The 26,436-nt window shown below is 35.3% G+C and overlaps 1 protein-coding gene across 1 annotated transcript; it reads left to right on the top strand.

Moving 5' to 3' along the window:
* The first annotated feature begins 6,912 nt into the window (after nucleotides 1-6,912).
* LOC131154270 (calcineurin B-like protein 3) lies at nucleotides 6,913-26,406 on the top strand. The gene is made up of 9 exons (XM_058106937.1): nucleotides 6,913-7,337; nucleotides 10,336-10,490; nucleotides 15,732-15,814; nucleotides 16,117-16,176; nucleotides 16,525-16,633; nucleotides 17,664-17,716; nucleotides 22,833-22,913; nucleotides 24,239-24,351; nucleotides 26,000-26,406. The coding sequence occupies exons 2-9, from the start codon at nucleotides 10,367-10,369 to the stop codon at nucleotides 26,055-26,057; spliced, it is 681 nt and encodes a 226-aa protein (XP_057962920.1). The 5' UTR covers nucleotides 6,913-7,337; nucleotides 10,336-10,366; the 3' UTR covers nucleotides 26,058-26,406.
* The last annotated feature ends 30 nt before the right edge of the window (nucleotides 26,407-26,436 follow it).

The following is a 26,436-nucleotide window of genomic DNA, read 5'->3' as shown; positions in this document are numbered from 1 at the left end:
TCTTTGATACCATTTTGTAATGCCTTAACTTGGGTCTGCCAGAGAGCATTGCATCTCTCCTCCTCCACTTGGACTAGATAATTGGGGGCAGACCTTATCGGACTAATAACTGACCCCACAGACCAACACGTGTCCTTTTCAATGTGTTTTGTCATCACTCACACGCTTCGTGAGAAAACTTCCTAGAAGGTCACCCATCCCAAGATTACTCCAAGTCAAGCACGCTTAACCATGAAGTTCTTATGGGAAGACTCTCGAAAAGAAATGTGCACTTTGTTGATATGGGTAGTAACATCTAATTTTTTTTAAACCTTTTTTACATGGGGTATCACACAGAGTGTCCCCAAACAGTCAAAAATTTCAGAATACTATAAATACCTCTTTCATTTGTTTAATTAGTAACTTTCATTAAGCCAAAAATTTTCTCAAATATTTTTTAATCAAAATTTCCCCATATTCATTGAAAAATCTTTTTGGGGCAAAATCTTATACTCTCTCCCACTTTCTTCCACTTATTCATTTTGAAAAATCTTTTTGGAAGGAGAGTATTTATTTTTGTGTATTTATTTCTTCATCCATAACGTATACTCTCATTTACACATTTATTTTTGAAAATCATCTTTTGAGAGTAAAGTTTTGAGTTTCTCCCATATATTTCTCTTGATAAATATTTTTGAGAAAAACTTTATTCTAACTTGGGAATCTTTGCACATTCATTGCAAGATTCCAAAAGTTCATCTTGTTTTATTGCATAAATCCCTTTTGAGCTAAAATTCCAAAATCTCTTACACTTTATTTTGAAAACTATTTTTGGAGATTTCATTTGAGGATTTGAAGATCTTTGAAGTTTTCATTGCATACTTCTCCTTTAATCAAAGATCATATATTTGCAAAAATATTTTTGATGAGCAAACACCCTAAATTCTCCTAAATTTTATTTGAAAAATATCTTTAGGAGAAAGTTTTATTTGGGTGCAAATCTTTGAAGTGCTTATTATACATATCATCTTTCAAAAATTAAAAATATTATTTTAAGAAAAACACCCTTACTCTCTGAGTTTATTTCATATCATACTGGAGCGTATATAAAAGCTTTTATTGTGTACATCTCTACTTATATTATAAGCATTCATATGAACAAAAATTGTTTAATTGAGACCAGTTGGACTCAGTTTGGATATTGAGCTGGGTTTTGACATTGCCCATAAAGTGTTGCCGAGGTTGTTGTTTTTTTTTACCCACATTGGTAGAATACTTCCACCTTAGTATAAAAGGTGGTTTTAAATTTTTTATATTATTTGTCCCACATTGGAGAGAAGTGTTTTTTAGACTTGAGGTTGAAGCTATATAAAGAGCTCAACTCTTCATTTGTAAAACACACCTCAAAGTTGTACTTTGTCAAGAAGTAGTGGATTGATCATCGGAGCCCGAGGACGTAGGTAATTCTATACCGAATCTCGTAAATTTCTTGTCTTGTTCTTTTTATTGCTTTATTATTAGTTTCTGCATTGCTTTAATTTCTTTTATATTCAATAGCAATAGTTGTAGTATTGGTGTTTGGCACAAGTGGGGTGCCCGGCACAACAATTGGTATCAGAGCTAGGTTGAATAGTGTTGATACGGAGGTGTTCCTCTGTTAGGATCCTTGATTCCACGTTTGATGCCTAAGAAAGACCTTGTCTAAGCGAGTGCTCAGAGACCATTGCGACTCAGTCGCTTCCTGGAGGTCGGCCTAGTCAAAGTGAAATTTCATAAGATAAAACAGAGTAGACACAGTTGGTACGTACTATTCATCCTAGGTCTTTTGCTTTGTTGGTTGCTATTGAATATATAGAAGATGGCAGAAACTAGTGCAGCAGTAGAAGAAACTCTATCCACACGAACTCCAACCCCTTCGGTTTCAACATCATCATCGAAGACGATAGCTAATGCTCGGTTTGAGGTGGAGAAATTTGATGGTACCAATAATTTTGGTATATGGCAATGTGAGGTGATGGACATCTTGTATCAACAAGAACTAGATATTGCTTTGGATGATAAACCGGTAGATATGGGTGACAGAGATTGGGAAAAGATCAATCGTCAGGCATGTGGTACGATTTGTCTGTGTCTCTCCAAAAATAAAAAATATTGTGTTATGAGGGAGACATCTGCAAAGAAATTGTGGAAGACATTGGAAGATACATTTATGACCAAGAGTCTAGAAAATCGGCTCTATTTGAAAAAGAAATTGTTTCGCTTCCAATATCAACCAGGTATTTCGATTAATGACCACATAAATGCTTTTAATAAAATTTTGGCCGATTTGTTAAATTTGGATGAAAAGGTGAAAGATGAGGATAAAGCCATATTGTTACTGAATTCTCTCCCTGATGAGTATGAACATTTGACCACCACTTTATTGTATGGGAAAGATAAAGTTACTTATGATGCTGTTTGTACTGCATTGATTAGTACTGAATGCAGAACGAAGGATTAGAGGGTCCATAAGGAAACAACAGAAGCACTAACAATAAGGGGACGTTCTCAGAGTCATATGCCTAGAAGGAAGAGTAAATCTCATGGGAGGAGTAAATCTCATGGGAGACCTGCTAAAGATGAATGCGCCTTTTGTCGTGAGAGAGGGCATTGGAAGAAAGATTGCCTTAAATTATAGCAGAAGAATAAGGGCAAAGCACATTCTAATGCCAATATAGCCAATGATGATGGAAGTGAGTCAGATTTTTCTCTTGTTGGAACATCTTCGTCACATTATATTGGTGAGTGGATTTTGGATTCTGGTTGTTCCTATCACATGTGTCCCAATAGGGAATGGTTTTCTAATTTTGAAGAATTAGATGGTGGGGTTGTTTTTATGGGAAATGATAATACTTGTAAAACAACTAGAATAGGATCAATACAGTTGAAATGTCAAGATGGAACTATTAAGACCTTGACTGATGTTAGGTATGTTCCAAGCCTAAAGAAGAATATTATTTCATTGGGTGCCTTAGAATCTAAAGGGTTCACTATCACTTTGAAAGATTGAACCTTAAAGATTAAATCAGGTGCGCTGATAGTGATGAAAGGAATAAGGAAAAATAACTTGTATTATTTACAAGGTAGTACAGTTATTGGCTCAGCAGCTGTTGTGTCTGAGAAAGATGCAGGTTCAGATACAACCAAGTTATGGCATATGCGATTAGCACATGCAGGAGAAAAATCTTTGCAACAATTAGCTAAGTGAGGTTTGTTAAAAGGTGCAAAGGTGTGCAAACTTGAATTTTGTGAGCATTGCATTCTGGGAAAACAAACTAGAGTGAAATTTGGCACAGCAATCCACCAGACTGAAGGTATTTTAGACTACATCCATACAGATGTATGGGGGCCCACAAAAACGACTTCGTTGGGTGGTATGCATTATTTTGTCACTTTTGTTGATGATTTTTCTAGAAGAGTTTGGGTGTATTCTATGAAGCATAAAAATGAAGTGTGTGATATTTTCCTTAAGTGGAAAAAATACGTTGAAACTCAAACTGGCAAAAAGATTAAACGGCTCAGATCAGATAATGGTGGTGAATACTCGAGTAACCCGTTTATGAAGATATGTCAGGATGAAGGTGTTGCTCGACACTTCACAGTTCGAAATACACCACAGCAGAATGGGGTGGTAGAGCGCATGAATCGGACTTTGCTGGAGAAAGTTCGATGTATGTTGTCTAATGTTGGGTTAGACAAAAGGTTTTGGGCTGAGGCTGTTAGATATGCATGTCATCTCATCAATCGTCTACCATCATCTGCAATAGGGGGAAAAACACCCTATGAGGTAAGGTCTGGAAAGCCTGCTAGTGATTATGATTCTTTACATGTATTTGGTACAATGACTTATTATCATGTTAAAGAATCTAAGTTGGACCCAAGAGCCAAGAAAGCAATATTCTTGGGATAAGTGCAGGAGTCAAAGGATACCGTCTTTGGTGTCTAGAGACGAAAAAAATGATTTTAAGTAGAGATGTAACTTTTGATGAACTTGCGATGATGAAGAAAACAATACGCAAGGAGTCACGAGTTGAAGAGAAGACCATTGGTACTCAACAACAGGTGGAGGTTGAGACAATTTTGGGAAACCCAGTGAAAAATGAGACTACACAAGGCAACTCTCCAGTTACGGTGGGGAATAGTGCACAAGAAGAGGAGATTTCAATTCGAGAATCTTCACAGCAGCAAGAATTAATTGTTTCTCAAAGGCCAAGACGAAAAATTTGAAAACCTGCTCGGTATATTGATATGGTGGCCTATGCACTTCCAGTTGTGGATGATAATGTTCCTTACACTTTCAAAGAAGCAATGAGGAACTTTGAATCAGACAAGTGAAAAAAAGCAATGGATGAAGAAATGCAGTCTCTTCATCAGAATCAGACTTGGGAGCTAGCCCAGCTGCCTAAGGGTAAGAAAGCAATTGGTTGTAAATGGGTTTATGTAAAGAAAGAAGGATTTCCATATGCAAATAATGTTCGCTTCAAAGCTAGATTAGTAGCTAAGGGCTACGCACAGAAGGAAGGCATTGATTATAATGAGGTTTTTTCTCCAGTTGTTAAACATTCTTCCATTCGAATTTTGTTGGCTTTGGTAGCACAATTTGATCTTGAACTAGTTCAACTCGATGTAAAAACTGCATTTTTGCATGGTGATTTGGAAGAGGAAATCTATATGACTCAGCCAGATGGATTTCAGGTTGCTGGAAAAGAAAATTGGGTATGTAAACTGGGTAAATCGTTGTATGGTTTAAAACAGTCTCCAAGACAGTGGTACAAACGATTTCATCAGTTTATGATGGGTCAGAAGTACATAAGAAATAAACATGATCATTGTGTTTATTTTCGCAGACTACAAAACGGATCTTTTATATATTTACTCTTGTATGTTGATGATATGTTGATAACTTCAAAGAATGGGGAAGAAATCAACAAATTGAAAAGTCAGTTAAATCAACAGTTTGAGATGAAAGATCTTGGTGAAGCGAAGAAGATACTTGGCATGGAGATTCGCAGAAACAGAATGAGAGGAAGAGTTAGTTTGTCTCAAAAACAGTATTTGAAGAAGGTAGTACAGAGTTTTGGCATGTCTGAGCAGTTAAAACCAGTAAGCACTCCTCTTGCTCCTTATTTCAAACTTAGTGCTGCTTTATCTCCTAAATTAGATGAGGAACGTAAGTATATGTCATAGGTTCCTTATGCAAGTACTGTTGGTAGTCTGATGTATGCAATGGTTTGTACTAGACCTGATATTTCACAAGCTGTTAGTATGGTGAGCAGGTATATGCATGATCTGGGTAAAGGACATTGGCAAGCTGTGAAATGGATTTTGAGATATATTATGAATACGATTGATATTGGTATAGTATTTGAGAAAAATAATACTATTGATCAACGTGTTGTTGGATATGTGGATTCGGATTTTGTAGGTGATTTGGATAAACGTCGATCAACTACTGGATATATTTTTATTACATTTGCTAATGGTCCAGTGAGTTGGAGGTCTACCTTACAGTCTACCATTGCCTTGTCTACAACAGAAGCAGAGTACATGGCAGCTTCAGAGGCTATTAAGGAAGCTATTTGGTTGCAGGGTTTACTTGAAAATTTGGAAGTTATACAGAAGCACATTGTTGTGTTCTGTGATAGTCAAAGTGCTATTCATTTGGCTAAGAACCAAGTCTACCATGCTCGAACGAAGCATATCGACGTTCGGTTTCATTTTATGCGGGATATTATTGATGGAGGCAAGATATTTCTTCAAAAGATTGCTACAACTGAAAATCCCGCAGATATGTTGACCAAGATTGTGACAACAATCAAGTTCAAACATTGTTTGGACTTGATCAATATCCTACAAATCTGAGTATTTTTGGAAGGAGCCGATGATGTGGAACTCCAGAAAATGTTGGTGACTGAAAATTTTGTTAAATTTATCATCAAGGTGGAGATTTGTTGTTTTTTTTTTACCCACATTGGTAGAATACTTCCACCTTAGTATAAAAGGTGGTTTTGAATTTTTTATATTATTTGTCCTACATTGGAGAGAAGTGTTTTTTAGACTTGAGGTTGAAGCTATATAAAGAGCTCAACTCTTCATTTGTAAAACACACCTCAAAGTTGTACTTTGTCAAGAAGTAGTGGATTGATCATCGGCGCCCAAGGACGTAGGTAATTCTATACCGAACCTCGTAAATTTCTTGTCTTGTTCTTTTTATTGCTTTATTATTAGTTTCTGCATTACTTTAATTTCTTTTATATTCAATAGCAATAGTTGTAGTATTCGTGTTTGGCACAAGTGGGGTGCTCGGCACAACAGATGTATCTCCGCCTCGCAAGGAGTGTTGGTTGTTGCTCAACCCGTGAATTGAGTTGGGGAAGCCTCCGCCCTTTAAGGGAGACCAGTTGGTCTCAACATAATAATTGAGATGAGGTATTTCTCGCCCTGTAAGGAGAGGATTGTAAGTGGCGTCGCTCCGCCCGATTTAAGTGAGCATTTAGTGGAATCCTTAGGGATATGTCCAAGACGGGGATATATGTTGGTTTGACCGAATCTCAATAACAAATATCGTGTGTGTTTCTCTCTATCTCATTTATTTTCTACAATTTAATTTTCATATGTATATACTTGTTTATTTACTGTTATAATCATCTGCATACACACATTTGAATTAAATAATAATAATAATAATAATAATAATAATAATAATAATAATAATAATAATATAACTGTTTATGATTTTTCTTAATTTTTTTTTTTGTATATTTGTAATGCATATTATTTAAATTCATATGGAACCGAGAAGCACGTGCATCCGTGTGTATGAGTCACGATGAGTAATAATAGAAATAAAAAAAAGGAATTTATTAATATTAATTTATTAATTTAACGTTATTCGAAATCTAGGCGGGGTGAGCTCAACATTTCAGGGGTGTCGTCAGGGCATGGGAGAGAGTGGCAGCACCCCAAATCTCCAGCTCGCACAGTCGCCACGTGTCAGGGAAGCAGCAACCCCCCAGCCCTCCCTCTCCAGCTATGCACCCGCCGCTCCGCCCCTGTCTCCTTCCCCTTCCCCTTCCCTCATCGCACCGCCTCTTTTCCCTGTCCTTTTTTCGAATTAAAACCCTCATTCCTCGTAACCATAAACCATCGCCATTCCTTCTTCTTCCCCTGCTCTCCTGCTCCCGCTCCCGCTTCTTCCTCTACAGAATTTTTGAATTTCATTAGCATATCCTCTTCGAAACAACGAGCGCACCTCCGAGAAAATGGTTTCTCTCTCTTTCCTTTTCGTCCTTTCCCCTTCCCCCTTCGTTTTCTAAAAGGTGAGCTTCTCTTTTTGCTTCTTTTATTTTTTTAATTTGGTACGATTATTTATCGCTTTTGTTTTTTTTTTAATAAATTTTTTTGGGCTGTTTTATTGATTTGCTTTGTGCTTTACGATATATTTTGTCCGAACCCCTAATTTTGTTCGTCTGCTGTGCCGATTGATTGCCGTCGGGAGTTGTCCGATGAGGAGCTTAAGTTTGGATTGGCATCTCGACAATGCTTTCCGACATTTCCAAATGCCACCTCGTTTTTTCATTGATTCGCTGAGCGCCTATGGGTTTTGAAATTTGAATTCTGAAATTTTTTTATTCTCTTTTTGCATGGAAATTGTACGTGTTGGGTGCGTGGTGTCTTGTTAGGTTTCATTTTCTTTTGAGAGTTTCAACCGCCGTTTCTGGCCGTCAACAGGCTGACTTTATTATTGTTTTTGTGTTGGCCTTTTGATTGCGGCCATTGACATTATGATTGTAGCAAATGGTATTGGAGAGGTCTGTCAGGAGAAAATAGTTGAGTTCTTCGAGCTTTGGGTGACATGTTTGAGCCTTTTTGAAGTACAATTAAACTGTAGCGTTGAGTCCATCTGCTTTTTATGTTCTGGTCCATGGAGATGGGGAGTCCTGTGCATGTTATTTGGTACCCTCCGCCATTTACTCAAAACACACAAACAGACAGACAGGCAGACAGACAGACAGACACACACACACACAATGAATTAAGTGTAATGGTATTGTGACTCTGCAAGATTTGAAACTTCTAGTTATAGCAAATATGTTGTGTATCATGTACATCTGAGCATTGAACCCTGTTTCAATTTTTTTTGAAATAATGCTTTTGTCCTTTAACCGGTGGGTTATCAATGAAGAAATAGGCATTCAGTTAATGCATGGGATAATTTCCTCCGGGTTATGGGATAAGGTCACCGCATTAAAGTCCACCTTCTCTTTATGAATCGCGTGGTTTCAGCATGCTTTATTCAGCTATTATTGCCTTTCAAGTCACAAACTCCAATTAATAGATGGAAGCAATTATGTTATTTAGCTTCACTGCATACATATATCTTACAATTTATCACGAATTTGAGCACTTGTAATATAATGCCTATACTATGTTTCATTGCTGAAAAGATCAAAATATTTAAGAACAAGAGTAAATTTCTGGAACTTAAAAAAGAAAAGAAAAAAAGGAACACTGTTGATTCCCTATTTGGATACCTTCACATCAGTTCATATGGAGAAACAAAAGGAACACTGTTGAGTCCCTATTTGGATACCTTCACATCAGTTCATATGGGTGGCATGATCCTAGGACTGCCTGCTGAGTTGAATGGGTGATTTTTTGGTTTAGTTTCTCCATTATAATTGCTTATCTTATGCAAATCCTCAAACATATGATGGCATGGTTGTTTCATTTTTAATGTATGCGCAATTTGCTAATAATGGAGTAAAAGGTACCTAGGAAAATTTATGGCGAGTTGTACAAAAAATGTAGGGTAGAAGGTATGTAAATGTTAGTAAGGATACGTACAATGAGGTGATGACTAGTGTTAGGATTTATGACTATAGATTGAGAGTTTAGGAAATCTTTAATAGTAGTAGGTGTACATGAAACATCTTCCTTGAGTCCTTATCTATTTACTTCAATTATGTATGAACTTACTTGACTATTCCGAATAAGGTTTTATGATGTATTTTATTTACTACGCTATTATTTTGACTGATGAAATTAGGGGTGAAGTAGAATCTAAGTTGGAATTATGGAGAGAAGATTTAGAATTTAGAGGTTTTATGGAAGTAGAAGAAAGGCATAATACATAAAATGCAATTTTAGTCATTTTAGTAGAAAAAATTTTGAGAAAATATTAAACTTGATGGTGAATAAACTACTAGATTTAAGGACCTTTGATCTATTAAGCATGTTAAATAAGGAATTAAAGAACGTGTAATACAGTGAGTTAAATCAAGTTGGAAAAAATAGAGAAGTGCTTTGCGTATGTTATATACAGTAGTAGTAGAGTACCTTTGAAAGTGAAAGGAAAATTTTAAAGGACATATTTATTTATGCTTTATGGATCAAAATGTTAGGTAGAAATTGAGAATGCTAAGATGGATGTGTAGTATAAAATTATAGAAGACTTAAAAGTTAATATGAACATATGTGCAGTAAGCTATGCATGGCATTTGTAAAAGATATGTACGCGAAGGGCGGTTAAAGTGGTCCCACTTGCAACATTGATCAAATCATGCTTTAGTTACAAGGAGTGTGTAAGGTATTGTCAGAGTTTGTTGGAGGGCAAAGATGGACAGGGATAGGATGTTGTTCTTGATTATGCAGAATGGCAGAAAAGGATTCATCATTCATGTAGTCAACCCCACGTAGTGGAAATTAAATGGTTTGGCCGTTTGGTTGTCATCATTATGTTCCTGGTTGTTGGGTGTTATCATTATGTTCTCTTCGTTGCGTTCCAGTGTATCGTAGCCTGCATCCCTCCTTTGCTCTAACATTAGGATGTCCTCATTTTGCCAAGAAAGTTGAAGAGGACGAATACATGATTTCAGTCTTTATCTTTTTGGCATTACACTTGTCTTCTTTTGTGTTGTGGCAAAGCAGGCACACCTAATTCCACCCTTTCATTTTGATTTGAGGAAAATGTTTCCTTATTAAGATTCCGCACAGTGATTGACTATTGTAGTGGTTGTAGTAGAAGTGAAGGTGGTAAACAAAGCAATAAGACCTCTAGATACATGAAAATGCTCATGTTGGCAAAAAAAGGTAAATGAAAACAGGTAGCTGTACTCGTAACCCCCACCACAAATAACAAAACACACTCATTTGCTAGAAACCTGGCCATAACACGATCTGCAAATATTTTATGTGAGATTATTCATTTGTCATATTCTGAAAACAGTTGTACCTTTCAAAAATATTCTGAGAACAGTTGGGAAAAGAACAAATGGAGTTTTCTTAGAAGAATTTCTATTCCACCTTGCTGTACAGGTATGGAGTGTTTTGCTGCCCAGAAAAGATAATGTTGCAGTGCCTAGAGGGAGTGAGACATCTGTGTGCTGTTGTGCTGAATTGTTGCGATGCTGAATTATATAGGCAACCTAAGGGTCTGGAAGACCCAGAAGCTCTTGCAAGGGAGACTGTGTGTATGTTATCTATCTTTTGTTGAACCTTCCACATCTAGATGCTGAGAAGCATTTAATAATGTTAAAAAGAGACATTAATGCATTATATCATTTTTTTTCTCTTGTTAATGACAATGTTTCATCTGCAGTTTTCAACTTCTATTTGTCTCTTGTTCTTAAAAAATGTCCATATGTGCGTATAGTTCAATAGTTTACCCATTTCCTGCAGCTAAAATTTCTAGGCAGGATTTGCTTGCCTTGGCAACAAAATCTCCACATCCATAAAATTCATACCTGCCTTATATACATTGTTGGTCTACAACCTAAGAGTTTAAGCTTTTAGATAAAGTGGGAATCTAACATGGTATCACAGCCAAGTTGCCAGGAGCCCTAGGTTCTAGTTTGTTGCCTGTATTTATTGTGTGGTGTTTAAAAATTATTATATTCCCTGTAATGAGCATTGTTTATCTCTCTAGGTGCTATTGGGCTGCACATGTGGGGAAGTGTTAAGACTTGATATACATTATTGGGCCACAATCTAACAACTTAAGCTTTTAAGTAAAGTGGTTGTTTAATAGAGTGTTATGTGGAGGAGTGGTCACACTAACTTCCCACTTGTTTAAAAGACAAGATCCTAAAGGGAAATGGAAATGCTTCTCACCTCATACGGAAATACATGCACCATGCCGAATTGTAAATTGTTAGATATAAAATTTTATTTAATAAATTCACCATGTGTCTCAACAAAGCAAGCATACTTGCAACTATTGTAGACGTTACATAACCACTGATATTGCGTTAATTCATTTTTTGCATTATCAAAGTTCTTAAACACATATAGATTCACCTGTTTTGAACCTGAAATTTTTTCTAGTAATGCATAAATGATGTTAAGTAAATTTTAATGTAACCACACACACACGCACACTTCTTGTCCATTGGAAGCCCAGGCTTGGAGTCCCGAGGTTCGACCAAAGACCTTCAACATTGAGTCCCAAGCTCTAACCTTTGGGATGTCCCTGAAGAGGTGTAGAAGTATTGGGTGTTATCTTGGTGTCTTTTACAGCTATGGGTAAGAAGGAGCATGTGTTTGCTACTTCTTACTATATTCATTATTTTTTTGACAGAAAAAGAAGAACTTATTAAGAAGAGGAGGTAGTATAAGGAGTATAAGAAATCCTCCTTAAAAGTTAAAATAAAATAGAGAAAAAAAAATCAGAACAGCTTAGCCAACCGATCACGCTGTAGATAAAAAATGAAATCCCTCCGAAACATCCAGCTGCAAAACCCACAAGGAATCTGGATACTTAATTTAATTCTATCCCAAAGTGTAATCAAAGAAATCCTTTCCTTGTAAAAGTATAAGCATTTGTTTCCGAACAAATCACCCTCAAAACTGCAAATACCGCACACCTACATAATGTGGAAGCATCTTTACCCCTTCCAAAACCTGTAAAATAAGATGGCCAACAAATCCTCCACCAACTCAGACACACCCAACTCTCTCCAAATAAGACAAAAAGATTATTCCACAGCCTCCAAGAAAAGGAGCAATGGAGTAGATGAGAAGCAGATTCTGAAGTTTATTGATTATAAATGCTAATTAAACTGAGAAATCATAAATAGAAAGGACATAAAATATCAACTGCTCACATTTCAAACAAAAACAAAATGCATAGCAAAAGAATGTATTTTTTTCTCTTTAGGTGTAAGAAAAAAAAAAAGCTAAATATTAAAATTAATAAACTTAAAAATGATTTTTTTTTTAAAAACAAATACTAATTCAAATAAACAAACTTAAAATTGAGTTTGTGTGCTTTAGGGTTGGAAAAGAACTGAAAAAAATGCAAACAAGGGATTGAAACCCTATTACAGGCAGTCACAGCCATTACAAAGTTTAGAAGCCCTTAACAGTTTTTAGTGGCTCATAGTGGTCCGTGGAGTGACCATATCGGTTGATATGGTTGTAACTTTTTTTTGAGGGCGTGATGGGTGGGGGCAGAGGGGCATGGTTTTATATAATGGCCGCAACCATTATGTAACGCTGTTACCGAACGGTTTTTTGGGTTACCGATACCCCTTTTGCACTGCGAAATCGGTGGGAAGAAAAATCACAGTTGTAGCGGCCGTTACGGACTGCAACCGTTACGTAAAGGCCGCTACGGCTGTTATGTAACCATAGGACAGTTACGCCAAAAAATTTATTTTATGTTTTGCTTTTTCTTCTCACTTTTTCCCTCTCTTTCATAATCAGTCGCAATTTACCTATACCATGTGGCGAGAGGGGGAAAAGATTATAATGAGGATGACAATGATACAAAATTTACTATTTCTTTAAACACTCACAAGAGATGCATTAATTAACAATTTGAAAATACTAAATTGTTAGGAAAATATTTTATTTTGATAATATTAGTAATGTGATATTTATGTTCTATATTTTTCAACTTCAACCTTCTTTATTTTCTAGCTATTTTATATTTGTATTATTCGTATGTCTTATGTGTCAGATTAATGGAGTGTATAATGTATTTTTTTTTATTAATTAATTTAGCACTCATAAGAATTTATCACAGATAAGAACAATGTGAAGTATAAATACGCGCGCACACATAATTTTTCTATCAATGGTGGTTTAAAACAAATGTAAACTTGTTGCCCTTACCAAATAACTTAATTACTCGAACTAAAGGATCCAAAATACACTAAAACTCTTTCTAAGAAGGGTCAAAAGCTTAAAACATGCAAGTACGCTAATATGCACAAGGTTGTGTGTGCTTCAAAAAAATTCATGGCCATTACACTTGTTTCCCGTTATGTAACATCTGCTACTCCAGCTTCCCGTTACTGTTATGTTACGCTACCTGCTACGACAATTTAAAACCATGGAGAGGTGGGGTTGGCCCTCGGAGGTAACAGTCTCAGAAACCACCAGAACCATTACTCGAGGGCAATGCAAGGATTCAAATTTTCAGATGAGGAGGGACCGAGTCACTAACGCAATAAAGGGACTTATTTTGATTAACATCACCAGAGAAGGGGATATTTGATCTGCAGCATTAAATGCTGTCCATTAATGGCAGAATGACACCTAAAGCAATTACCTCTTAGCTGTCTTTTCATGAGTTCTAAAATTATGAAAATTCCAAAGCAATTACTTCTTGTCATTATTTTTGCACATTGCAAGGATTCCTTTATCATTTGACTTACTTGTAAGCTAACATTCCTTTTGTTATTATTCATAAATTTCTGCTTAAATGCGATGTTAAACCACCAGTATTCTTGGTCCATAAAGGAAGGTTTAAGATCCTGTTTACTATTATGATATGCGTAGCAATTCCTGTTGTACTTATTAGTATTTTTAGTATATTTTGCGTTATTTTTGTTGTAAAAATTGGACTACTTGATATATATATATAGTCTGACATAATCGATCAACTTAATAAGCTTTTGTCGTGGAAATGATTGCGGTGGGGAAGGTATGAGTACATATGTATGCCATATGTCATTCATAAATTTGAATCGTAACTCGAGTCATGCAGTAGTTGGTCTGTGTGATTTGGTTCGGGTGGATTGATGGGTTGGGTCAGACGGTGAGGTTCAGCTTCTCACATTCACAAATGCACAATGGACATAGGCAGTAACTGATCTACTATCCCCTAATCGACATCTACCTCCATAGCTGCAAATCTGCTTCCAATGAGACAAATGCCTTCCATTCAATGTTTTTAAAAACCCAATTGAGGCTTGCATTGAGGCTCGCCATAGGTTGAGGCATGCCCAAAATGTCTTGATGCATAGTCTAAAATACCAAACTCTGAAATGCAAATGCATTATACAATGAAATTTATGCATTTGCATAGAAGTTGTACTTTTTAAATTTAAATTTTTTTTTTTTGAGGCTTATGCATTTCGGGTGTGTGAATTCTAAATTGGACTTAGCTAGAGTAATTTTAACTAAATGTTTGTATGAAAGGAATGCCCGAATTGAAGTCTATCTCTAGAACTCCTAAAATTCCTAAACAGCTGAGTTTCATTTTAGATCATGAAAAGATTTTGAATTTTTTAATATTATAACATTCTGTAATGAATCTAAGCTAGTATTCTTTGAATAACCAATAAGCAAATTACAAATTATATTTTATTTATCATTTGCACACTTTCTTAATTTTCCCTTCATTTTTTTAAAAAGAAATTAATTATGCATTTTTACCTAAAAAAAAATCAAATTCCCAAAACGCCGATGTCTTAACACCTTGAGGCTTAGGGTTAAATGCCCTGCCTTTCTTGACATTGTTGCCATCTATTTCATATTTAGTCCACCTGCACCTTTTTTAGATCTACTTCGAAGAAGCCTAAAATCAGCATGGGATGAGTAAGGGCAAGAGATGAGAGAGCAGGGGCTGGGGGTGGGGTCCTTCTCTTCGTTCCATTTATCTTAATAGATTGAAGAACTTAAGCTTTTGATTCCTGTTTATCAGGCACAGAAATTTGGTTCAGATCAAATCCTACTAAGTCAAGTGCTCTGACTTGTTAATGATTTTTTATCAAAGCTGCATGTAATGATAGACTTATAGTTGTGAATTGGGAAAGAAACATCGTTCAACCTAATTTGCGTTGTTCTTACGGACCGATGGTGAGTTTGTTCATTCCAAAAAACCTATGGATTCATTTACAGAAAAAGATGGACAGTGATTGAGAGATATTTTTAATGAACTTTAATACTTAGGGTGGAGAATTGGTCAGGTTGCTCGTTCGGATTGAATTATATCAAGTATCAACCTATCACTCTAGTAGGATATACATATCCAACCTGCAACATACTGAATTTGAATGGTAACTTTTCTAATTCAGGTGGCTTTGCTTGATATGTTGCATAGCCCTATCAACAAATATATGCTATGTCTTCCTGGTTTTACCATGACTTGAAGAATCCTTCGCCGATGTTGTCATGACATTTGTGTCTTATACTTTTCTGGAGATGTACAAAAGAGTCCACCTTCATTTACTTACCTTTCGTCATAACTTATTTGAAGTTATAACTTCATTTATTGTTTTATTCTTTAATGCTCCTCCCCATACATATTCCAACTGAAATGAGTGAAGTGTGAATATTTCCTGATTCTTCCATGGTTTATGACAAACATAACAGTTTGTTTAAGGCAATTAATTTTTTTGACTGTGCTTATACAAATTATTGCCTTCTTTTCCAAGTGAAGCAGCTAGATAATGCTAATTAATTTATTTTCCTTATTACTGCAGTTAGTGTCAGTGAAATAGAAGCACTATATGAACTATTTAAGAAGATCAGCAGTGCTGTAATTGATGATGGTCTGATCAACAAGGTGAGCAATAGCAGACTTATTTAGGCCATGTATGTGCATGTGTACCAATGATAATGACAAGTAAGCTTTTGTCCCAAGGGTATAGGCTACATACACCCTTTCCTCATTTCATTTTGATTTGACCGTCTTTTATGTTAAATTTTAATTTTTGATATATATATTTATATTGATGTCTCAACCAACTCCCTTCTTGGTTTTCATCCTCTTCTTATTGTGACTACCTCAGTAACTTATACCCACAGTTAAATGCTTACGTTTGTCTTACTACTGCGTTTATTGTTGGCCTTTTAATGTTATTACAGGAAGAATTTCAACTGGCACTATTTAAGACAAACAAAAAGGAGAGCCTGTTTGCTGACCGGGTACTTTTTTGACTTGTCAAACCTTTTGGTTGTTGATTGGTTGGTTATTAAGTTCCATTTAGGGTCTGCTTTTTCATAACTTCTATTCCTTTGCAATATCATGTTATCTATACCTCCCATTATCATTCAGCGCAATTTCCCTCTTCATAAGGATCAGCTGAATTAGATTAATGAATGTGGTACATTTATCCTATGTTATATGATTCATATCATCAACCTTCTAAAGTCTTAATGTTTGGCCAGAGGATCATGTGTGTTGGGCATTCTTGTGTTAGGCTGTAATCATTTTAAACTTTGTTTTCAAGTTTTTGTACTATTTATGGTTTTCCTATTATTTAATTGTTGCAGGTATTTGACTTATTTGACACAAAGCACAATGGGATTTTAGATTTTGAGGCGTTTGCACGTGCTTTGTCAGTCTTTCACCCCAGTGCACCAATTGATGATAAGATTGAGTGTAAGTTGTGCCTATATATGATGATAAATTTTCATGACACCCATGCACTGCCATGTATATACAAACACAGTTAACTGCATGCATGCATACGAGGGAGGGGGAGGGATGGATTTAGCCAAAAAGTTATTATTGAAATGCTTCCAGAATGCCATTTTATGAATATATTTTACTTTCATCATTGTATATAAATGTACGACATCCAAAGATACAAGCTTATAATGTTTATTCATAAACTTTTCACCAGACAGTTGGAACAATTTGACCTGTGAAGTAGTAGTCATTTTAGTTTGATTAGGTAAAAAACCATTAGCAATGCAATTTGAATCTAACTGTTTGGGCCATAAGAGAACTTTGAGAAGAAAGTTTATTCTATTTTTTGATGGGTTTATTTTATTTTTTATTTTTTATTTTTTTGGTGTGTGTGTGTTGTGGGAGGGGCGTTGAGTTTCGCCTTGGAGCTACTTGTCCAATGGACCGATTTTTTCCTCATTTTTGGCACCACCATATGCAAAACTGGGGGTTGTCTTTAGAGTTTAGGTTGAATTGATGTGATGTGATTTGCCACTAGAGTGGACCTCAAGGCGTTAATTGCCAATATAAAGTTACCTTTTTGTGTGGGATTGGGGAGTAGGTTGCATTTCTCCCCATTATGATTGCAAGGTAACATGTAGGGCAAAAGACACTAACCTCCCTTGAGGTTTGACAAAAAGACAGGGACTTCTCCTGAGGTTTCAAAAATCCCAGAGGCCTCCCCTGAGGTTTCAAAAATTTCAGAGACCTCCCTTAAGGTTTTCCAAAAAGACACAAATCTCCCCTTGTATTTACAAGTATTTTGAGGGAAGGTTTGTGTCTTTTTGCCGAACCTCAGGGGAGGTTTGTGGTATTTTTGAAACCTCGAGGGAGGTCTATGAAAATTTTAAAACCTTAGGGGTGGTCCTTGTCTTTTTCCCAAAACTCAGGGGAGGTGAGTGTCTTTTGCCTGAACATGTATTAATCTGTGTTGGTGATGCAAACTTTTCTCTTCTTGCAGTTTCATTCAAATTATATGATCTTAAGCAACAAGGTTTTATTGAGAGGCAGGAGGTATGTGCTGATTAAATTTATACTCTTTTTAACTAGGTCAGTAAAGTTGACTGCAAGATATTGTAATTTTCCTGATTTGAGTTTTGAATCTATTTAATTTATTGCTGTAATTGTCATTTAAATGTTTCATGATTTCTTGTGAGCACCATTAACTTATGAATTTTCATGTTTGATATTTATCTACCAACTTGTAGGGTGGTTGAAAGGGAGTTTGCATTTTGAGATTTATGAGGATAAATTTGTGGAGGTTACAATGTATGCATTTGAAAGCTACACTGATATAAAAATTAAGTAAAGCAAAATTAAGGTTGCAATATGTGAGTGAACTGAGACTCTCTTTATCCCTCATTCATTTTCTTTTTCTTCTTGCACAAGTGCACTTGTAAAATACTAGTTAATACAGAGGCTGGATAACGTTACAAATTGAAGGGAAGCAGATGGGACAGTCAGGGTGTGAAGACAATTTTGTTTTTGAATTCAATTGACCAGGTAGTGGCAAGGTTCATATGGTTATTGAGTGTAGTCTTTATTTGGGATGTCCTTGTGGTACGTGAGCTGAAGGAATGATTGATCTTGAATTTGGTGTGATATAAATTGTCGTGTCTGATTGTGAAAATAAAAAAGTGAAGAGGACCTAGGAGAGGAGAGGAAAGGGGTTGGTAGTGCGTTGGAACTTGAGAGAGACTGATAATATTTGAAACATAACACAAATGTGGGACTACAATATATCCTTAAAATGCTTTTAAGCACATAAAACACTTTCAGTTGTAGAAAGAGAGCTTCCTATTGATGTCTCCTTTTGATTGACTCTTTTATTTATTAGCAGCTGGGGTAATACTTCCAGGATCAGTTGATTGTTCAGTCAGTCATATTTCATGAGTTATGCAGCTTGTGCTGAATAAATGAAACCATCAGATCCATGAATCCATCATGGCTTGCTTCATGACTACTGGATTGGTTGCAATTGTTCTCATATTTGATCTCATTGACCTTGCTGCTTGTCTTAATTTACTTTATCCACTTCCTGATCCAGCTTGGCAGCAACTCTTAAACCCAAACGAAATATGCAAAGGAGAAGTTTTCCTAATTTAATGAAATTGCAGGGAGTTTGAGGTTCTATAGAGAAATAATGAAATAAATAGAGAATATGTCAAATGATGAAAATGGAAAATATGTGCAATAAAATCAAATGGAAGATGGTATTTTTTTTTAAGGCCAATATGGTCGAAGCAATAACTTGTTGAGTATGTGAGAGGGTCATTCAGATAGCATTTCTGAAGCTTCAAGGTGAATTCCATGAGTTTGGCTATCCTTGATGTTAGTATTCCAAGTAAAAGGGGTGTTAAGTATTACTTTATTTAGGGAGTTTATTAACTTATTGAGTTATTGGGAAGCTTATAGAATATTATTATCTTAGTTATATCTATAGCTTGCAAATTGTAATTGGTGATGGTATGGTTTGTTTTTCACAAACTGAATTGTGTTTAGCTGGAAGATAAAAGTGCTGTTGTCACTGCAATGAATGTTCTGACGCAAGGTTTAATACTGGTAGGCCATATTCATGTGTTTGGTTATGGAGAAAGCTTATGAGTAGTGAACCAAGAATCAGAATCCTTAAGAGTATAGACCTTGGTTTTTTTGTTTTGGATAATAAAAGAAGATATATTAAGAAAGAGAATGTACAATCATACTGAGGATACTTGATCCTCAAAAAGGAAAAGGAATAAACAAAAGAAAAAAAGGAAAAAACTACTACAATCAGCCAAGAAAACCCCTCTTTAATCCCTTCCCATCATTGTTCATTAAACACTTCCAATTATAGCTAATTCCCTCTGATCTTTCTTTACATTAGATTTACTACCATCAAGCCTAACTTCATTTCCTCCTTGATCTGATGACATGAGGCCCAAGTCATCCAACAAACTCTGAGTTTGAAGATCCTTCCTAGAAATTTCTTGGACTGGAATAGGAAGAATTCCATCTTTTACCTTCTGTTTCTTCTTTAGAACCATCATCTTCAAAAATATTAATTCCATCTAAACATTCTAAAGGAGGGGGCGGCGTGTAAGATAAATACTCGAGACGATCAGTAGAAGAATCAGAGAAAAATCCATGCTGATCCTGAATATGATCCAACAGTAAACCCATTCCACATTCAAAATCACTACTTCCTACGCTTTCATCATCCAAAACATCCCCCCATCTCTTACGATCCTTACTATTTTTAACCCTCCCATAGATTGGCTCCTCCACTATATTCAACAAACCTTTGGAGTCACTCTTGATAATTTTATTTGTTTCCTCACCAGTCAAATCTTGCTTACCTTGGTGAAATGGAGAAAAATGATTGGCATGCACATTCTCTCTTCCGCTTATATTTTATTTTTTTGTGCACATATTTTCACAGATTTAAGATCTTTGGCTAGGTGACTCAATTGTATTGTAATTGGTGGGAGGTTAAACTTAATTTTACAATTTCTATAAGCTAAGAATGCCCATTCCATATTTTGAAGTGGAGATGGATATAGGTATCTGGGCTTATTATTTTCATTAATTGTTTAAAGCATTTTTTGGGGTGGGGTGAATATTTTGAAGAACAGGACTTTGTTGGTAGACTAGTGAGGTAGGTGTAGAGGCACTGGACTTGAACATAGGAACCAAATCTATTGGATGCCGTGAGCCATGTTTAAAATTATAATAGCATGGGACCAATTGTCTGAGCTGATATGGATCTTAATGGTAGGAACCTCCTGTACTAGGAGATACCCCCATTGGGAATCTCTACTCTTAACACTTTTAACACAGAATCTTGATCCTGACAAGACACTCTATAAACCTCAAAATATTTTTTGATAAGCTTAAGAGTATTTTTTCAAAACAAAACATTGGATAACATGAGCTGTGTTTAAAATTATAATATTGTGGGACCAATTATTGAAGCCAATATAGATCTTAGTTGCAGGAACATCGTGTAGACTAGGTGGCACCCCTATCTTGGAACCTCAACTCAATACTTTTCACACAAAACCTTGGTCTTGGCAGGACAATCCTTATAAACGTCCAAATATTTTTTATTAGCTTAAGAGTATTATTTTGGAAAGAAATGGAGATGGAGTTGCAATATATTGCAACTTCTTAGGAATTGTTATGTGAAAACAGTATGTATTTTTTAATTTAATGTGTTAAACACACAGATGTACACAAACACACACTGCACAAGTATATTTCTGACTGACACTTCCTAGATGCTCTAAGCTCGATTCTTCTACATTTATCCAGTTTCTAACACAAGCTTGTTCTCTCACTTTGTGTAACCTTGATCTGCATTCGTTGTAGTTTCTTCCTTGATTACGTTGGCCTACTTTTTATTTCTGTATTTTGGGCGTGGAGGCTTGATATGATCTAACTTTTGTTTAAATATCACCTTTTGGAATATAAACAACTGTGTTGGAAAGAAGTTTGGGGGCAGAGTATTTGCTTTGGTGGTTTTATTTAATAGCTTAAGTGAAGTGGTCCTGGGAATTGGCTGGAGGCCTTGGATGGTGGTAGTTTCTGGATATTGAAAATTGATGGAGCTAGAGAGATGATAGAAGGCATGGAGGGTCTTCGATGGGCCATGGTTGACAGATTAACTTTTGTGTCATATTTACTGTGAAGATGTTGCTTTGAAGTTCATTGAGCTCATTTGCAGACAATCATGATACCGTTGTTGATAATGCTTCTTGGACTTGGGCTTGAGTATAGATGTCAATCATGGTTGCGTGTCAAATTGTCATACATGCCTAAGTATGACCTAGTGTCTGATATGGAACCTTTAGTTATGGGATTCATGCACTTTTCATTTAATTATTCCATAAGGAATCTATTTATGGGGTTGACGATCATATTATTCACAAAGATGCAAATGCTGTTAAGATACTCTTGTTGCTTGAGTACCTGCACGAGTCAAGATTTGGAAATTCATTGGTTGATTGATGAAAGGCGTGTTATTGTTAATTGATGTATGATATATAAGAACCAAGGTGCTGAATCATGAAATTATTGCCTTCTGTATTGTCTAATCACCTAAACATTTATTGTTCATACCTTTGGTTGCATGATTTACTTTAATAATTCAACGGAAATTGGTAAGATGTTAAGAGACCAATTTAGAAATGTTTATTTTTATTTGTTCAGAGCAATTTCTTTAACAAGGATATGGAAGAGGAGGGCGATGAAAAATTGAGCTGGGAGATGAAGCCTCAAGCAAGAGCATCATTAGCAACTAATAGTCTTTGATATATAATTATTTTTTGGTTTTTTTTTTCTTCTGTTTTGTCTTTTCAATTTTATGTTATTTATTTTATATTATTATTAATTTTTGTTTCTGGTCAACAGAAGCCTTTTGTGTGCAAAGTGATGAGATATCATGCCATGTTCCCCTGGAACTAAGAGTGCTTAACCTAATGTTGAGTTGATTGATATGCAATATGCACAGTTTCCTTGTAGGAACTTGGGAGGAGTGATCTGGACATGATCACATCCCTCTTCATTTCTCTAAAGAATTGACCTTTCTCACAACTTGAACATGGATCCTTGCTCTTGAGAGACCGACTTCCTTTACCATTGTGCTGGACAAGGGCCGCCCTATGTGTGTCTATTGTAAAAATATAGTTATGCTATGATAGAAAACTCCCACCATAGAAAGTATATATTGGATAGTTTAGCATCATTGTTTACATGGCCTACATATCGAAAAATTTTAGGATGTATCAAGCAATTATGCTGACCATAGGCAAGTGTATACTTGAATTTACAGCAAGGCCTAGAGGTAAGTGGTCAAGCAAGCTGGCATATTAAATTAGTACAACTAAGGAATTCCGCTTAGTGATGTTATATATTCTTTTTTAACGTGAATTTCATGGCTAAACCATATGATGCCTTTTATTATGCAATTTTCAGGACTTAAATATTTTGTGCTTCTCTTAAATAAAGGGCCATTTTTTATGAGTTCTGAAGTGCTGCTTTTCCATTGTCTTATTTGTTGAACTTGTATCTTGTTCCTTGTTGCTTTAGCCTTTATTTACTTTAAGACATGTTTAAAAAGTTATCTGGCCATTAATTTCCTAATGTACAGGTTAAACAAATGGTAGTGGCTACACTTGCTGAATCTGGGATGAATCTTTCAGATGATGTCATAGAAAGTATCATTGACAAGGTGCTCCCTTAATCTATTCAGTTATTCCATTTTATGTCTATGATATTATTATTTAGTTAAATGGTCTTGCTTCGATTGACTTGGTTGCTTTTTGTCCCTAATTATAGGTTACCCTTCTATCTTACATTAATCTTTTGGAGTTTTTATGATTAAAAGGTGGATTTTATTTCATTAAGTGCTTCTTCTTTTTTTCCTTCTATTTATATGCCATAATTGATGAAACAAAAGACTGCCACTTCAGTTTCTATTTGACCTCCCATCATGAAAATTTTATTGTCTGCATGCAGAAAATTCGAGGAGCATAATATCAATTTCTTTTGATTCAGGAATCCCAAAAGCTTGATGTTACATCCTCTGTTTCCAGTAATTCGAAACTTTACATTTCCCCCCCTCAATGTTGAGTTCTCAAAATGGAAGTTAACCATCCCAAATTTGTCATCCTGGTTCCCAGGATCTCCCAGGTTGACAAATTTGGGATGGTTAGATATTTTTTCCCTCTCAAAAAATATATATTTAAAAATTTTATCAATTGATGCTGGATTTTTTTTTTTTTGAAAAAAAATAAAAATAGAAACATATTTGATCCAGGAGTTTTTAGTAGTAGTTCCAAAAATTCTCTCTTCACTGTACTAGGTACGTCAATAAAGGTCAATATCTTGTTTACCATTTTTAGGAAGGGGGTGTTCTATGTTGAATTTGCTAATTGGTTGCATATTCCTCAAAGTACAGGATTTTCATGGTACGATGCTCTGGGAATTTTATAACAAGAAAAATTATTAAACACCACAATTCAAGGAAAGCTGTCTTTTGGCATCTGATAATTACAGTAAACAGAGTCTTTTGGTAAAAAGGCATGATTTTGCACAAGTTTAATATAGGCTATCAGTGGAGAGCCTCACTTTTAACACTAAGGGTCAAAATCCTCCAAAATAAAGATATGTTTTTATTCCCTCATAACAGATAATATTTTTATTCCAAACACAATGGTAATTCTGGCATCTGTAGTCCTTGTTTAAAATTTCTACCCTTCACTAAGAAAAATAGGGCTTGGCCAAATGAATGACCTCACATAGTCATCGCTTCTTAATTTTTTGTAGATCTGTTGCGTAGATATCATGTCTATAATGCCTTCTTTCATGATATATTACATTAAAAAAATAAATGATTTCTTGTCACATCCTTTACTGATGTCTGGACACGATTTAAATATAATTGTATTTTTTAATTTATAAACAATAAATGGGATGCAGATCAAATTTTGAACATTCAAACATACTTTCCATAATTTTCTGTGTCCATATTGTTGATTTCATTGTTCTCTTTAGACCTTTGAGGAAGCTGATACCAAACATGATGGGAAGATTGACAAGGAGGAGTGGCGAAGCCTTGTTGTACGGCACCCATCGCTTCTGAAGAATATGACACTTCAATATCTCAGGTAAGTTATAATTTGTTATTCACAGATATATATATATATTTTGGTAGCGCTGGACTTATGAAAGATATTGCCCATCATAATTCCTCTCTCAATTTTGTTACATTCTCTCCATGACTATGTTTATCCTCTTCCTAGAAGGCAGCATGTTTGTTATAAATAGGGCATCAGCGTCCAAAACTGGAAAATCGAAGGGCTTGTTTAGTTGTGTAAAATAGTTTTTATTTTTCATTTTTAGTTTTCCAAAAAGTTACAGAAAATCCGGCTTGTTTTTCAGTTTTGCGACATTTTTATCAAAAAAATGGAAAACAAGAAGAAGTTTTGGCATTATTCACTTGTGGAGAATAATTTTATTTTTTATTTTCAATTTTCAAAAAAAAAAAAGAAAAGAAATGTGTCTTAGTTTTCCAATTTTCTAAATTTGTGTAGGAACTTGGAAAATATCTATTTATGCTGCATTTAGGAGCATGGATTTGGGGCCTTGGATTTGGATTTGAGTGGATTTGGACAAATTTCTATTACATTTTTTCCAAATACAATTCAAATCCAAATCCAAAGGCTATCCGAATATAGGGTTATCTTTTTCCAAATTTCCGATTTGTTATATAATTTTTGAAAAATTTGAAAAAAAAAATTGAAAAATGGAAGCTATTTTTAGCAACTAAACAAATCCTTTATTTTCTATCTTTCTAATGCAAATCTTAAACTAAAAAATAGAAAAATTTGACATTTTTACAATTTCTTAAAATGAAAACTGTTATCAACGACTAATCAGGCTCTAATATATTCTGCCTTTAGAAGGCTGAAGAAACTACATTGTTGTTAGCAGTTTGAGACCAAGGATGCATGATGACATATATCTTATTTTTACTTCTCTAGGGACAAGGCAGTCCATTACTACAAGTTTCTATCGTCTTTACTACAGAGCTGGACACACACTATATTCTTTAGCTTTATATTTTTTGCCAGTGAGAGTCATACTTTTTTTGCCTTGCCAATAGCAACAGGTGGCTACATAAAATTAGATCCTTATTTGAATTTCAATGTTACTTTTACAGTGTTCATATGATCCCTACTTTGTCCCAAAATACCTAGGATCGGTTTAGATTTGGAAAACAGTTCTCATTTTTCATTTTCAGCTTCTAAGTCATTACAAAATATGTCACATTGTTTTTCATTTTCCCAACATTTATATAGATAACTTGAAATTGCAATTCCTAGCTGGAAATGGAAAAAGAAAAATCCTTTTCCACAATGAAACAGTCCCGTATATTATATTTTGTTGTTTGATATCTTGGGGTTTAGTTAGGAGAATGATCCTCATGCATTCCAGGCCAGGGTTTATTCTAGTTAGGAGAAATGATTCTCATGCATTCTAGACCGATGAGACCTTACATATATAGAAAAGGTGTTGCATTATGTTCTCTAGGGCACATCGGTGTGCTTTTTCTATTTTATAAATATATTTTTTAAAAAAGGAAAAAATAGGGGGCGGGGGATGTAATAAGATTTTACCAGATCAGATATTGTTAACTTAGCAGTGTTGAACTATGAGATAAATTGAACCTTTTTTTTTTTTCTTTTGTTTTTTGTTTTATGTGAGGAGGCTCATATATAAGCTTTAATGGGTTGCTTCATTTTCTTTGGACAGGGATATCACCACCACATTCCCCAGTTTTGTGTTCCACTCTCAAGTCGATGATACCTGAGAGAACAAATCTCCATTGGGTCATGGCAGTTTCTTCATGGATAATGTGGAAAAAAATCTCTGAGGATACCTGAGGGCACAGGAAGGTTGTTAAATATGTTCAATAACTAGAATTTCTCCTCTCTCTCTCTCTCTCTCTCTCTCTCTCTCTATTTTTTTATTTTTATTTTTTTGAGGCGGCTTTTATCTTTGAACAACCGGGGTGCAATTGTTGTATATTCTTGTGTGCCCTTCAATGAGGGGGGAAAAAGAAAAGAGCTAGAGCTTGAGTTTTGCTGTGTAGAATTATTAGAGATTGGCTGCGCTCTGTCAATAATTTTGGTTAAGTGTATGCGTATATATTTTCCACCCCCTTGAGAGTTTGTGTTGCGCTGAATAGA

This window comes from Malania oleifera, chromosome 4 (assembly GCF_029873635.1).
Source record: "Malania oleifera isolate guangnan ecotype guangnan chromosome 4, ASM2987363v1, whole genome shotgun sequence".
NCBI classification, from domain to species: Eukaryota; Viridiplantae; Streptophyta; class Magnoliopsida; order Santalales; family Ximeniaceae; genus Malania; species Malania oleifera.
This window is presented reverse-complemented; position numbering and strand designations above follow the sequence as displayed.